Raw genomic sequence first — 12792 nt, forward strand, 5'->3', positions numbered from 1 at the left:
ATTCTTGAGAGAAAAAATCTAGAAAAATGTCCATCACAATACTTTACTTTTTTAATTGAGCAACAAAGTTTATTCATCTAATAAAGACACTGATTACTAAAGTTCAAGCTACTTAAGCACTCCCATGCCTTTGATACCAGCACAAGGGGACAGAGATGGGGGAAATCTCTCTTGAGTTCAAGGCCAGCCTGGTCAACATAGTGAGTTTCAGGCAAGCTACAGTTACATAATGAGACCCTGCCTCAAAAAACTAATAATAATAATAATAATAATAATAATAATAATAATAATAATAATAAAAACACTTCAAATTTACAAAGTCAATGGAGATGCAATTGGGTAGTAGAGTTGTTTATTTAGCATGTGTCAAGCAGGCCCTAGGTTTGATCCTCAATACCACAAATTGTTTTGTTCAGAAAACGTATTTCTTTAGTAGTCTGACTTCAGCATCCTCAATTATAGGCTGGAGAGAGTGCTCAGCTGCTAAAGAACAAGAGCTTAGTTCCCAGAGTGGAAGTTAGTTACCAACGCAGTGGCAGGAAACACTGACTCAACACTGCACCACTGTCAGAGTGGCACTTAAACTTGCTGCTGAAGCCGAGCTAACACTCTGTTTGTCCTACCTAGTTCACACAAGTAGTAAGGGATCTTAGAGGACGTTCTGAGTAAGTTTTGGAAAGCCAGGCATGGTGGTGCACACCTTTAATCCTGGCACTCGGGAGGCAGAGGCAGGCAGATTTCTGAGTCCACAGCCAGCCTGGTCTACAGAGTGAGTCCCAGGACAGCCAGGGCTACAGCGAAACTGTCTTGAAAAACCAAAAAAGTTTTCGGTGTATCACACTGCTACAACAGGAAAGAGAAATGGCACAGGCCTCAAGAATCTCTCAAGTAACTAAGCTGCATCTCCCAGTACCCCTGTAAGTGCTCAAACCTAGTAACCCTCAGAACTATTTCTTATGATGGATACAGAGTACTACAACCCGACTGACGGCTCTCTGAGATGTTACAGGCTACAGCAGGTACAAATGGAACATACACAGCCGTTTACCAAACATGTAAATCTGTCAGCCATTCAAAAGTTCAGAAATTGTGGAATGGAAAAAAAACTGCCTTCAAACTATTCAACTTTAAAAGAAGGTCATCTGAAGCCGGGCGGTGGTGGCGCACGCCTTTAATCCCAGCACTCGGGAGGCAGAGCCAGGCGGATCTCTGTGAGTTCGAGGCCAGCCTGGGCTACCAAGTGAGTTCCAGGAAAGGCGCAAAGCTACGCAGAGAAACCCTGTCTCGAAAAACCAAAAAAAAAAAAAAAAAAAAAAAAAAAAAAAAAAAAGAAGGTCATCTGAATTTTTTTTTCATGTTAAATTGAAGGAAGTAAAACCATGTTAGCAAGTCTATAAATAATAGTTTTGCTTTTTACTTGTCATTTTTGAGACATACATTTTCGGACTATGGTGGCCAGGCCATCCTCAAACTCACAATCCTGCTTCAGCCTCCAGAGTGTAGGGATTACAGGTGTGCACTATCACAGCCAGCTTTAGGTTAAAAGAATGTATTTATCTACAAGCGTGTGTGTATGTGTTATGTGTATGGGCACACCTGCCAGAGTGCACACGTGAAATGCAGAGGACAACTTTGTAGAATTGGTTCTCTCCTTCACCGTTATGTGGGTTCCAGGAGATCAAACCCAGGGTCTCCAGGCTTGCCATTGGCAAGCACTTTTACCCACGGAGCCATGTCACCATGCCTGGCTAGTTTTTTAATCCAGACAATAGCTACACAGAAAATTCTATGTGAATGTTTTCTTTCTAATCATATCTTAATTAGAAATCCATGATAACAAAAATACTATGAATTAATCTGTGTAGTACTTTCTCTTAGGGGCTGGAGAGGAAAGTGGTCAATCAGTTAGTATTCACTGCTTTTAAAGAGTGCCAGGGTTCTGTTGCCAGCGCCCACATGGTGGCTCTCAACCATCTGTAACTCTAGTTCTATCCCTTCTTCATGCATGGTGCACACATATCCATGCAGGGAAAACACAAGGACTTTCTCCCCCTCCTCACTATTCTGTCAGAACTCATGCTTCCCATCTGCCCCTGTTCCTTCCCAACAGTCTCTTTCTTTGGACTCCATGGCACTGCATTCCCTAATTTCCTCTTGAGTCTGTTTATCCTTCTCATTCTAAAATTCATCTCCTAACTGTCCACTGTCAGAAATGGCCTCCTTCCCTGACTCTTCTTCCTAAAGATATTTTATATTGCTTTCTAGTAGAAAGTACATTTATTTTCAAACCTTCTGTTATTACTAAAGCAAAAGTTTGCAAACCTTAAACTATAAGCTCTTACCCCTTAAATAAACTTAAAAAAAAAATCAGACCTAATCATGTCTACAAAACCAATAAAAGTAGAGTAAGTAGTGTGCCTCTATTGTTTCCTTGGCAACAGCTCCTGGAGAAGCCTCGGGGAGCAGCTGAAGAACCCCTGGCCTGATCTCATATCTATCCTTTGATATGGGCTCTGTTCTTACACTCTTACTTATTGCTGGGGATTCCCACTCCGGCTTTGCCACATCAGGACATATTTGTCCAAATATAAGACTCGTCACCTCTTCTAAACCAATTCTCCTTTCTAATTTCTCTGTCTTACTGTTCAGATCCACCAGTTGGCAAAGCTCAAAAGTATGGTCTCATTCTTTTTCACTATCTGATTTTTTTCACTATCTGTTTTCTTTTTTTTCTTGGAGTAGTTTACTTTCTTATTATTTATTTTTAAGACTAAACTCTCCAAAAGAAGTTCTGGGTCTCATTCTTAAAATTCTTCCGGTATACCTGTCATGAAAACCACATGACATCAGTATCCTGCTCAAAGGCCCACATTTATCTGGCTCAACTTTCTTTTCTGGCTTTTCGATTTTTGTTTTTTTTTTTGGGGGGGGGGGCATCACTCTTTTTCATTTATTGCATGAAAGAGTTGCACTAGTATGAGTGGACCTCAAATGGATACATTACACAGATGTGAGGTTTTTTTAAAACTGTGACAAGGGACAGAAGGGAAATTCTACTCATTGGAAGGAAATCCTCACTTAAGCTCCTGGGAGCCATAAGCACTTAAAACCCATGAACCTTCAGGGAATCACCCTTAGCCAGTCCAGTCTCTATTAGGCACTGCTGTATGTTCTGTAGATGAATTATATCTCCACATTCGAGATGCTCAATTATGGTACAATGGTAACAAAGGCAAATTTCTTCTTAAATGCCTTATTAGTTTCCTTTTATCCTAATCATCAGTGATCCCTAGGATAGCAGTTGAAGGGTCTTCCTGCCAACTGGATTCTTACATGAATATACTCCTGAGTGCCAGTAGGAAGTAGGCCATCAACTTTCAAGTTCTAGAGAGCAAGAACTGGATACAATTCCTCCTCCTTGGTGGAAATGGCCTAAGGAAGGGAGCTGTAGGAAAAAGGAGCGTGGCGGGACAGATGGGAAGCACTGGAGCATCAGGAATTAAGGGGGTTGGAGGGAGAGGTAGCTGAATTCTTAGCAGCAAATCAGTGACTAGGGCCTATTTTCTGGTCTTTATGGCTCTGTATAACCTCATTTCAATCGTTTTGTAAAAATTTCCCTTTACTTAGCTGAAGGCTTCTCTACCCCATATATATATATGTTCAAAAAAAATTAAAGGCTGGTAGGGACAAAATAAACAATTTTCTCTCTTTCATCTAAATCCTCTTACTCTTCAGTGTGTCTATAGACCGAATCATTTCCATGAAATCTTCCCTAAAGTTGACTGACCTCAGATTTTCTGGGCTCCTTGCAATCCTTCCTGTCAGCTCACTATGTTAACACTAGGCAGTAATCACTGCCATCGGGCACCTGTGACAGACCAGGCACTCTGCTGCTTTGTCTATGGCTTGTTACTTGTTTTGGCCTCTCTGGACAATTCTTCAAGACCGGTATTTCCTCCATGTTATAGGTAAAGGCAAACACACAGAAAAGTTAAATACTTTGTCCTAGGTCTATGAACTTGGGAAGGGCCATTTCAATAGGCAGCATTCCAACCTAGGTCACCTAGAGTCTCATATCTTTGGTTAAAACCTCAGAACCTAGAATTACTGTGTGTGAAACATATAAAAATGAATGACTCAAAAGTGCTTCCCACGCAATATACTACAACTGAACATGTAATTCCCTAGCTTGGTTCTGCGAGGCAAGCCAGAAAGGTAGCAAGTGACAAACTTTACATCCGTGTCCTTCGCATCTCAGAGCTAATCAATAACAAACTTCAATTCATTTTACCTGCTGCACTTTCAATTTTGTCCTGATCTCTTTGTTACCACCACTAGTTCAAATCACCCAGGTTCCAGGACAGCCAGCGCTGTTACACAGAGAAACCCTATCTTGAAAAACGCAAACTGAAAGGAATTAAAAGTGCTCTATAAATGGAGGCCATGACTATTTTTGCCCTATTTGCTACTGTATATCTAAGTGGGTCCTGCTACTCCCACTGCAACTTTACTTTTATCCCTACATACGTCTGTGTGTATGCATATTTGTGCACATGCATGCATGCAAGCAAGTGTGAGTGCATGTGCGGCAGGGGGTGTTTGGGGAAATAAGAGGGTAACTCCCAGGAATCAGTTCTCCCCTGCCACCAGCATTTTCACCCGCTGAGTCTCTCGCGGGCCCTCAGAGCACAAACTTCTGGAAGGGCAGTTTCTTTTAATGCTTCTGTTGTTATCCTAAGGTCAAGCCTATAACTGCTAAGCAGAGATTACATGCTCTCACTAGCAGATTATGAGCATGAAATTTATTTTTATATATTATTTGTGAGGTTTGGGTTTTTTGGGGGGGGGAGGGAAGGGGACAAAACTTGGTTTTTCTGAGACAGGGTCCTGCTGTGACGGAACTGGCTAAGTAGGCCAGATTGGCCTCAAACTCACTAAGACCTGCCTGCCTGTCTCCCGAGTGCTGTAATTAAAGGCATGTTTCACCTCACCCACCTATCATGAAGTATCTAAAGCTCAATTTTAATTTGGAGAACTAGAAACCCACTGGAAAATAAAATGTTGCCCATCTCCTCACTGTTCTGATGGCCTCAAGTGCTAGTCCCTTCCTATTACCACAGTCAGAAACATCTGCTTCACAGGCGTCCGCTTAGGACCTTTCACCTTTACCAAATGCCAGTCACAGCTGGCTTAAAGAAAATAGTTGAGCACAGAATCCAACTTACTTTAAATTATCAGTAATAAGTTTACAATAAGGCTGTAGGGGCATTTTTTCCTCTAATCTTGCAAACCTTGTAAATGTTATAATTAAACTCTCTGGCAAATTGAGCAGACGGTAAACACTCAATGCTGGCCACATATCAAAAAACACAAGAAAAATCTAAGCAGTATTCTGCATATTTTAGCTATGTTATACAATGAAATTTGTATGTACTGGCTATGGAAATCATTTTCTATTGTAAAATTTCTTATCCCACTCTCAGTACGCTAGACATTGAATAAAAAAAACCAGAAGAGATAACTTAAAAAAAGAAAGAAAGAAAAGCATACTTAAGCCCATAAATAAGAACAGTGCATTAACATTCACAAAGTACTGTGAATAAGCTTAACTGAAGGCCATTGATTCTAATACAGTGAAAACTGTACTCATCCACATTTCTGAGCAGAGAGAAAACCAGCCTTGTAAATGGGAGTCTCTCTAGCTGTCACAGCTCAGTGTTTGTTTTACTGAACAAAGCCAATGAATTACTGTTAGGGAACAATCAAATGTCTGACTAATAAGGAGCTGCTTCACTTTAGAGCAGCCAGCAAATGCCAGTAAAAGCCTGTTAGAGTATACATGTTAAAGAGAGAAATAAGTCATAATTATAAATAATCATAATACTGAAGAATGATTACTGTCACAAGAAGAGAGGGGATAAAAATCAGAGCGCTCCCAACCCCAAAGCCCATCGCTGTGAATACAGAGGAGAACTCACTCACCTTTGATGGACTTGACGTCTGAGCTCTTCTCTTGCTCTTTACCTTTCACTAGAACACAAAAAGGCATCATGACCAACCTCTGCAGTCAAAGAGATCCATTCTATAAATTGTCACCATCAGACTCTTGAATCTAACAGTCGGGTATTCTAAGTTCCAAAACAATGAACTATGTGCCCTGGGGCGGGACAGATCTCAGAAAGGAATTCTCTGAGAAAGTAACCCTTGAAGAGTACTTGATCAAACCTCTGGGAGGGCTTCTCAAGAGCCAACCGTCAAAACAGCTACAGTCAAGTTCTGCCTCTTGCTACTTATCAGACATGTAATCTTGGGCAAGTTATTTTATTTCACTGAATGTTAATTTCCTCAAATAGTAAAATCAGGTCATTAATAAAACTCATTTAGAGGGTTGCTGATGAAAAGTGGAACACTTGTAAAAGGCATCTGAAATGAATTTAGGATGTTAATACCACGGCATCATCCGCCATGCTGCCTACAAGTGCAGTAAAGAAAAAGACTTCTGGGTTATGTATAGCATCTTACTTCTTTTGTAAGAAGCACAAACATCTCAAACTTACAACCTCAATTCCTAAGTCTCAGGTCTCACAAGTTGTCTCTAAAATGATTACATAATCTTTCCTTTATTACACAAAACAGTGAAAATTCTATAGCAGAGAAGCTCACAACAGCAAGTAAGCAAGCTGAAAATGCTCTAGGCAAGTGTAGACTCTATTCTAAGACCTGACACGAGGTTCTTTTTAATCTGCTTTCCTTTTCTTGTGTTTGTTTTAAACATTAAATTTCCTTGGACTCATCTTGAGTGGCTTATCAAAGTAAGAAATCTCAGAATGGGCCAGGTCTTTATATTCTGAAATATTAAAGTTGAAAAGCCAGTACCAAAAACAGCTGGCTCTCAGAGTCAACCCATCAACAACCGAGTCTCTGGCATGTGCCCAACTCTCCCGCATCAGAAAAGGGGCATTGCCTTCAGCAAATCTACTTCCAAGCATGCGGGCATCAACAGAGAAAAGGTAAGGTGGCTGGCTGCTGGTACTAGTCACCGCCATTGGTAACAGAAAACAAGGATATGTGACAGAGTGACTGACTGGTACCTTACAGCAGTCCTCCTGCCTCAGCCTTCCAAGTGCTAGATCTGCGTGAGTGCACCACCCACCATCACACTGTGGCCTATCCGTCTCTTCTGATATAAGGAGATGGAAAAAAACTGTGCTCTGGAGTGGATGGAATTACAAGATTCTCATTTTCTTTTTAAATAATATCTTAAGTTCTGTTATGATGGTCCTTATTTATATTTTCACACAAAAATGCCCCATAAGAATTAGCACTGATTTTTTTTTAAGTACTTTTTTTTTTTTTTGAGACAGGGTTTCTCTGTGTAACAGCCCTAGCTGTCCTGGAACTCACTCTGTAGACCAAGCTGGCTTCAAATTCACAGCTCCCCCTGCCTCTGCCTCCTAAGTGTTGGAATGAAAGGCATGAGCCACAGATTTTTTTTTTTTTTTTGGTTTTTCGAGACAGGGTTTCTCTGTGTAGCTTTGCGCCTTTCCTGGAACTCACTTTGGAGACCAGGCTGGCCTCGAACTCACAGAGATCCGCCTGGCTCTGCCTCCCGAGTGCTGGGATTAAAGGCGTGCGCCACCACCGCCCGGCGCGCCACAGATTTTTAATCACCCTGTTTCCATCATGTCATTTGAGGGGTGGCTCTCAGAGGCCCCAGTCCATTGCTTGCTGTTGCTGTGAGCTTGTGAAAAGGTAAAACAGGGGTAGGAAAGTGGCGGAGACCATTTACTTCATGACAGCCAGGAAACAGGGCCAATGCCATCTTGTAACATCACCTGTATATTCCTAACTCCCAATTTTACATCTTCGGCTTTGCTCCTTATCTAAATCCAGACTGTTGTAGCTAACTGTGGTCCACTTTTTATCTCTGACAGGTTTACTTAAATTACCTGAAACTCAACTCCAAACTTGGCTTGTGTAGACCAATCATCAGGTTTTTAGTATTGACTTTCTCAGGGTAAAACTTCAGTCCATCCTTGAACGTCTTTCTTTCCTGCTCTGTATTCAGCAGGTCTGTTACGGTCTATCCCAGAACACAACCTAAATTCAGCATGTATCACCACTCTTGACAGTTAACACTGGCTGAGGCCGGTGCCTCTGTCTAGACTGGGTACCTAAGGAAGTCCTCTGAGATGTTATTTGGATTTCAGCTTAAATGTCAAGAGGGAGCTGATTTTATAAAGATTGAGAAAGCACAAGCATTTTGCTATCACCTTGCTTATGGAGTGAATAGTTATCTAGTGGGAAAAAAAATTCCATATCTCCTACCTTTTATTCTATAACTGTATCTATACACCTGTATCTATATTAAAGGTTCACAAACTTATTCTGAAAAGCACCAGAGTATAAGCACTAGACATTTTAAAAAAATTTTTAGTTGGGGCTGGAGAGATGGCTCCATGATTATGAGCACTGGCTGCTTTTCCAGAGGACCCAGATTTGATTTCCAGCACTCACATGGTGGCTCACAACTGACCGGAACTCCAGTTGTAGGTGATCAACGCTCTCTTCCAGCCTCCAAGAGCATAGCATGATGAACAAACATACATCAGGCCAAACACCCATACACATCTTTTTAATCTCAAATCTTTTATTTTATCTGTTGCACTGTGTGTGTCTATGTCAGCACACATGTGTATGGAGATCAGAGTATGATGTTTGTGAGTCCTTTCTACCTTCACCATGAGTTCCAGGGACTGAACTCAAGTTGTCAGACTTCTTTGGTTTTTTTTTTTTTTTTGGTTTTTTGAGACAGGGTTTCTCTGTGCAGCTTTGCGCCTTTTCCTGGAACTCATTTGGTAGTTCAGGCTGGCCTCGAACTCACAGAGATCCGCCTGGCTCTGCCTCCCGAGTGCTGGGATTAAAGGCATGCGCCACCACAACCCGGCTTTTTTTTTGTTTTTTGCTTTGGTTTTTTTTTTTAAGTTGTCAGACTTCTCGGCAAGCACTTTGTCGTGAGGAGCCATCCCACAAGTCTCCAGCTGTAACCTGCTAACTTCTGCTGACCTCAAAGGTCTCTGTTTGCACTAGTAAACATACCAACATGTCTGTGTTACAGTAACTGGTGGTGCACTGTGCTGCGGAGATGGCTTAGTGGTCAAGAGTCTGTGCTGCTCTTCCAGAGGACCCACCCGGGATTGGTTCCACAGCACCCATGATGTGGCTCATAGCTCTCCCTAACTACAGGATCCAACCTCCTCTTCACACCTTCTAGGGCACCAGACACACACACACACACACACACACACACACACACACACACACACACGGTATACATACAAACATGTATATATATATACATATATATGTATATATACATACATATATATATAAAAAACCAAAAAATTGGTTTGGGAGATTTGATCAATGGTATATCTTGTCTCTGAAATACAAAAATAAATTCCAGGGACTAGAGAGATGGCTTGGCCTATGAAGTGTTTGCCACATAAGCTTGCTTGACCTGAACTTGATCTTCAGGACCCACATTAAGTTGGGAGAAGAGAACTGACTCCACAAAGTTGTACTCAGTCTTATGTGCCCAGTGACACCTTGCCCACACAAAATAATAAAATATATGTTTAAAAAAATTTCCAAATGGAAAGGAGTACAACTGGTGAATAAAACAAAACTTGAAACGATTTAGAGGGAAAAGAAAAAACAAACATCTCTTGGGGTAGAGAATAGTATTTAAAGTTCTGTAGTTAAGGGCACATACTGCTGGGCATGGTGGTGGCACATGCCTTTCATCCCAGCGCTCAGGCAGAGGTAGGTAGATCTCTGAGTTCCAGGCTAGCCTGGTCTAGAGTGAGTTTCAGGACAGCCTGGACTACACAGAGAAATCCTTTCTTGGGGGGGGGGAGGAGAGGAGCACATACTCCTCTTGTAGCGGACCTGAGTTTGGATACTACCACAAGTGTCAAGTGGCTTGCAACTGACTGTAACTCTAGCTCCAGGGGATCTGACACTCTTCTGAACTCAGGGCACCTGTATTCCCATGTACACACACATACACTCACACACACTTGTAATTTAAAGAATTGAAAAAACAAATTTCTAGAAGGAAAAGGCTCCATCTCAAATGCAGTTTCTGAGTGTCTTGGAGTGGGCTGAAATTAGTTCACACATTTGCTCTCTTCTGTAGGTCCAGCAAATGACGGCAAGATCTTTATTGCCCTTGAAGGCTGAGGTCACTGTAATGAAAAAAGGACTCTCCTTTCTGCTTGTGTCTTCTGGGTTTCAGAGCCATGAGCTATTCAGCTGGTTGGAATATTCAGCACAGTGCCAAGTGGCCAGGTGTGATAGTTTATGTTCTGAGAGCTAGATCTCGGCTTCCCAGTGTGCAACTGTGCCTATCAATAACATTTCAAAAGGAGAAAGCCAGCCACAGTTAAAAATAGCAAGGATGAGAATAGGAAAAGCATGGCTACAGTAGGGCAATTGTTCTAACCACTTTGCATTTGTTATCTCAGCCAGGCGATATTCTTGCATATTTGCATAGGAAAATACCTACTTGAATAATTATCAATGTCAATATTTGTAAGTAAAAAATAAAAAACAAGTTTATTACTAGGAAAACATGTAAACAGAGATGTATTTATGAAGAAATCAAGTAGTTACAATAAATTCCCATCACCCATATTGGTGGCTCACAACCATCTGTAACTAGTTCTAGAAGATCAGATGCTCTCTTCTGGCCTGTTCAGGCATAGGCGCACACACAGTGCACATACACACACACACACACACACACACACACACACACACACACACAGGCAAAACACCCATACAAATAAAAAAAATCACTGCTAATTCCTTTGGAACATTTCTATGTCAAAGTAGAAATAAAAGGGCCATCGTGACCCTTTTTTTTTTTTTTTTTTTTTTTGAGACAGGGTTTCTCTCTGTAGACCAGACTGGCCTTGAACTCAGAGATCCTCTGTCTCCCAACTGCTCAGATTAAAGACTAGGAGAGACATCTTTAAGATATTCTCAAAGACAAATGAGAATCTTGTAACTCTATCCATTCCAGGGTATGTACACCAGAAGAGACAGACAAGCCATGCTCTATTACATCCCTGTAATCCTGTCCTCAGGAGACTGAGAAAGGACTGCTGTACGCTTAAGGCCAGTAATGCCACATATCAAGATACTAATTTGAACCCCCCCCCCTTAAAATAAAAGATGAAAGCCATGACAGAATTACTAACAGCACCTCTCAAAAGACTTAGATCCAAAAGTAAAACTTAATACAATATAGATAGAGAGGCAAAATAAAATGAGAAAACACTACGGTAATTCTTATCATTTCCCCCTGGTTTGTTTTTGCTATGTTCTTTGGGTTTTTTTTGTTTGTTTGTTTGTTTGTTTTTTGAGACAGGGTTTCTCTGTGCAGCTTTGCACCTTTCCTGGAACTCACTTTGTAGCCCAGGCTGGCCTCGAACTCACAGAGAGCCACCTGCCTCTGCCTCCCAAGTGCTGGTATTTAAAAAATTTAAATTTAAAAATGGTATTTAAAGTTCTGTAGTTAAAGGCACATACTACTTACTGCTGGGTGTGGTGGCACAAGCGTGTACCACCACCGCCTGGCTGTTGCTGTGTTTTACTTGTTCTATGTATATATACCATGTGCATGCCTAGTGCCCAAGGAGGCCAGAGGAGGGTGGGTGGGTACAGGATTCCCTGGACCTGGAGTTACAGATGGTTATAAGCTGCCATGTGGGTTCCTCTGTACAAGAACGACACATGCTCTGAAGGGCTGAGCTACCGCCAGCCCCCTTTCCTGCTTTCAGATTTACCATTTTAAATGAAATGTAGCATAGTCAACCTCTATCAAGGAAGGAAAATGAAGTGAGGAAGCTCTTTATAAGATGGTTTTCAGAAGACAGATGTGGTGATACATGCCAGCAATCCCAACACTACAGAGGCAGAATAACGGTACAAGTCTGAGGGCACCCTGATCACACCAGTAAATGCTAAGGCCAGGCTACAAGGCTAGACTGCCTCAACCCAACACTCCAAAAAAGCCTGTTTCTAGCTTCAGTTGCCACATCCAGTCTCCAAAACTCATCTGGAAGGATGTTTTTTTAAAAGCACGTTTATTTACTTTGTGGGTGTGGACATGCCACAGCACATGTATGGAGGTCAGAGAACAACTTATGGGAGTCACCCTTTCCCTCCACCATTGTGGGTCCTGGGGCACAAACTCAGATGGTCAGGCTTCACAGTAAGAGTCTTTACCTGCTGAGCCACCTGACTCTAGCTTCCCACGCAAATAATCAGATCACTCTTTATCGTCAGGTTATCCCTCTCCAAAAGTTTTAATCTATTCTTTCTGTATTTGGAATAAAACTCAATAATGTGTTTGCCCACTACTCTGTATGCCTCACTCACAGCAGCTGCGTGCCTTTCCTGAAGGGCACCAGCTCTCTATTCCTGGTACCTACAGTGTCTTTCCTGACCTCTCTAAAGTTACATCCTCTTACTGCTCCACTAGCTTTATGTTTCAAGGTTACATACTGAGCTCTTCCTCTAACACCCAACCAAAATAGGTCTCTCTTCATAAATTACTCTTCCATTACACATCACTCAGTTTGTAAAGATATACACACATTTTTTTAAAAAAATTTTATTCCTTTGCTTATTTATTCTCTGCCTATAGCATCAATGAGCTCCATAGGTACAGAGACTATGTCCAGATGACTGTTCAATGACATCCTAGCAGTGTCTGGCAGA

General features: G+C 41.6%; 1 protein-coding gene and 1 long non-coding RNA gene across 5 annotated transcripts in view; one reads left to right on the plus strand and one right to left on the minus strand.

Moving 5' to 3' along the window:
• The window catches only part of Akap10 (A-kinase anchoring protein 10), a 65449-nt gene that overhangs the window by 51246 nt on the left and 1411 nt on the right, over positions 1–12792 (minus strand). For 2 of the 4 annotated variants that reach the window (XM_006973562.4, XM_042284165.2), the window contains exon 2: positions 5983–6030. In XM_006973562.4, the coding sequence (XP_006973624.1) occupies positions 5983–6030 (48 nt within the window). Of the gene's footprint in view, positions 1–5550; positions 5949–5982; positions 6031–6522; positions 6573–12792 lie in introns of those variants that run through there. The other 2 variants (XM_042284163.2, XM_042284164.2) reach the window with 2 other exon arrangements.
• Positions 5952–11228, plus strand: LOC143266878 (uncharacterized). Its single transcript, XR_013041679.1, has 2 exons — positions 5952–7010; positions 11090–11228. It is a non-coding gene; the product is annotated as an uncharacterized LOC143266878 (long non-coding RNA).

Source organism: Peromyscus maniculatus, chromosome 8, assembly GCF_049852395.1.
Source record: "Peromyscus maniculatus bairdii isolate BWxNUB_F1_BW_parent chromosome 8, HU_Pman_BW_mat_3.1, whole genome shotgun sequence".
Lineage (NCBI taxonomy): Eukaryota > Metazoa > Chordata > Mammalia > Rodentia > Cricetidae > Peromyscus > Peromyscus maniculatus.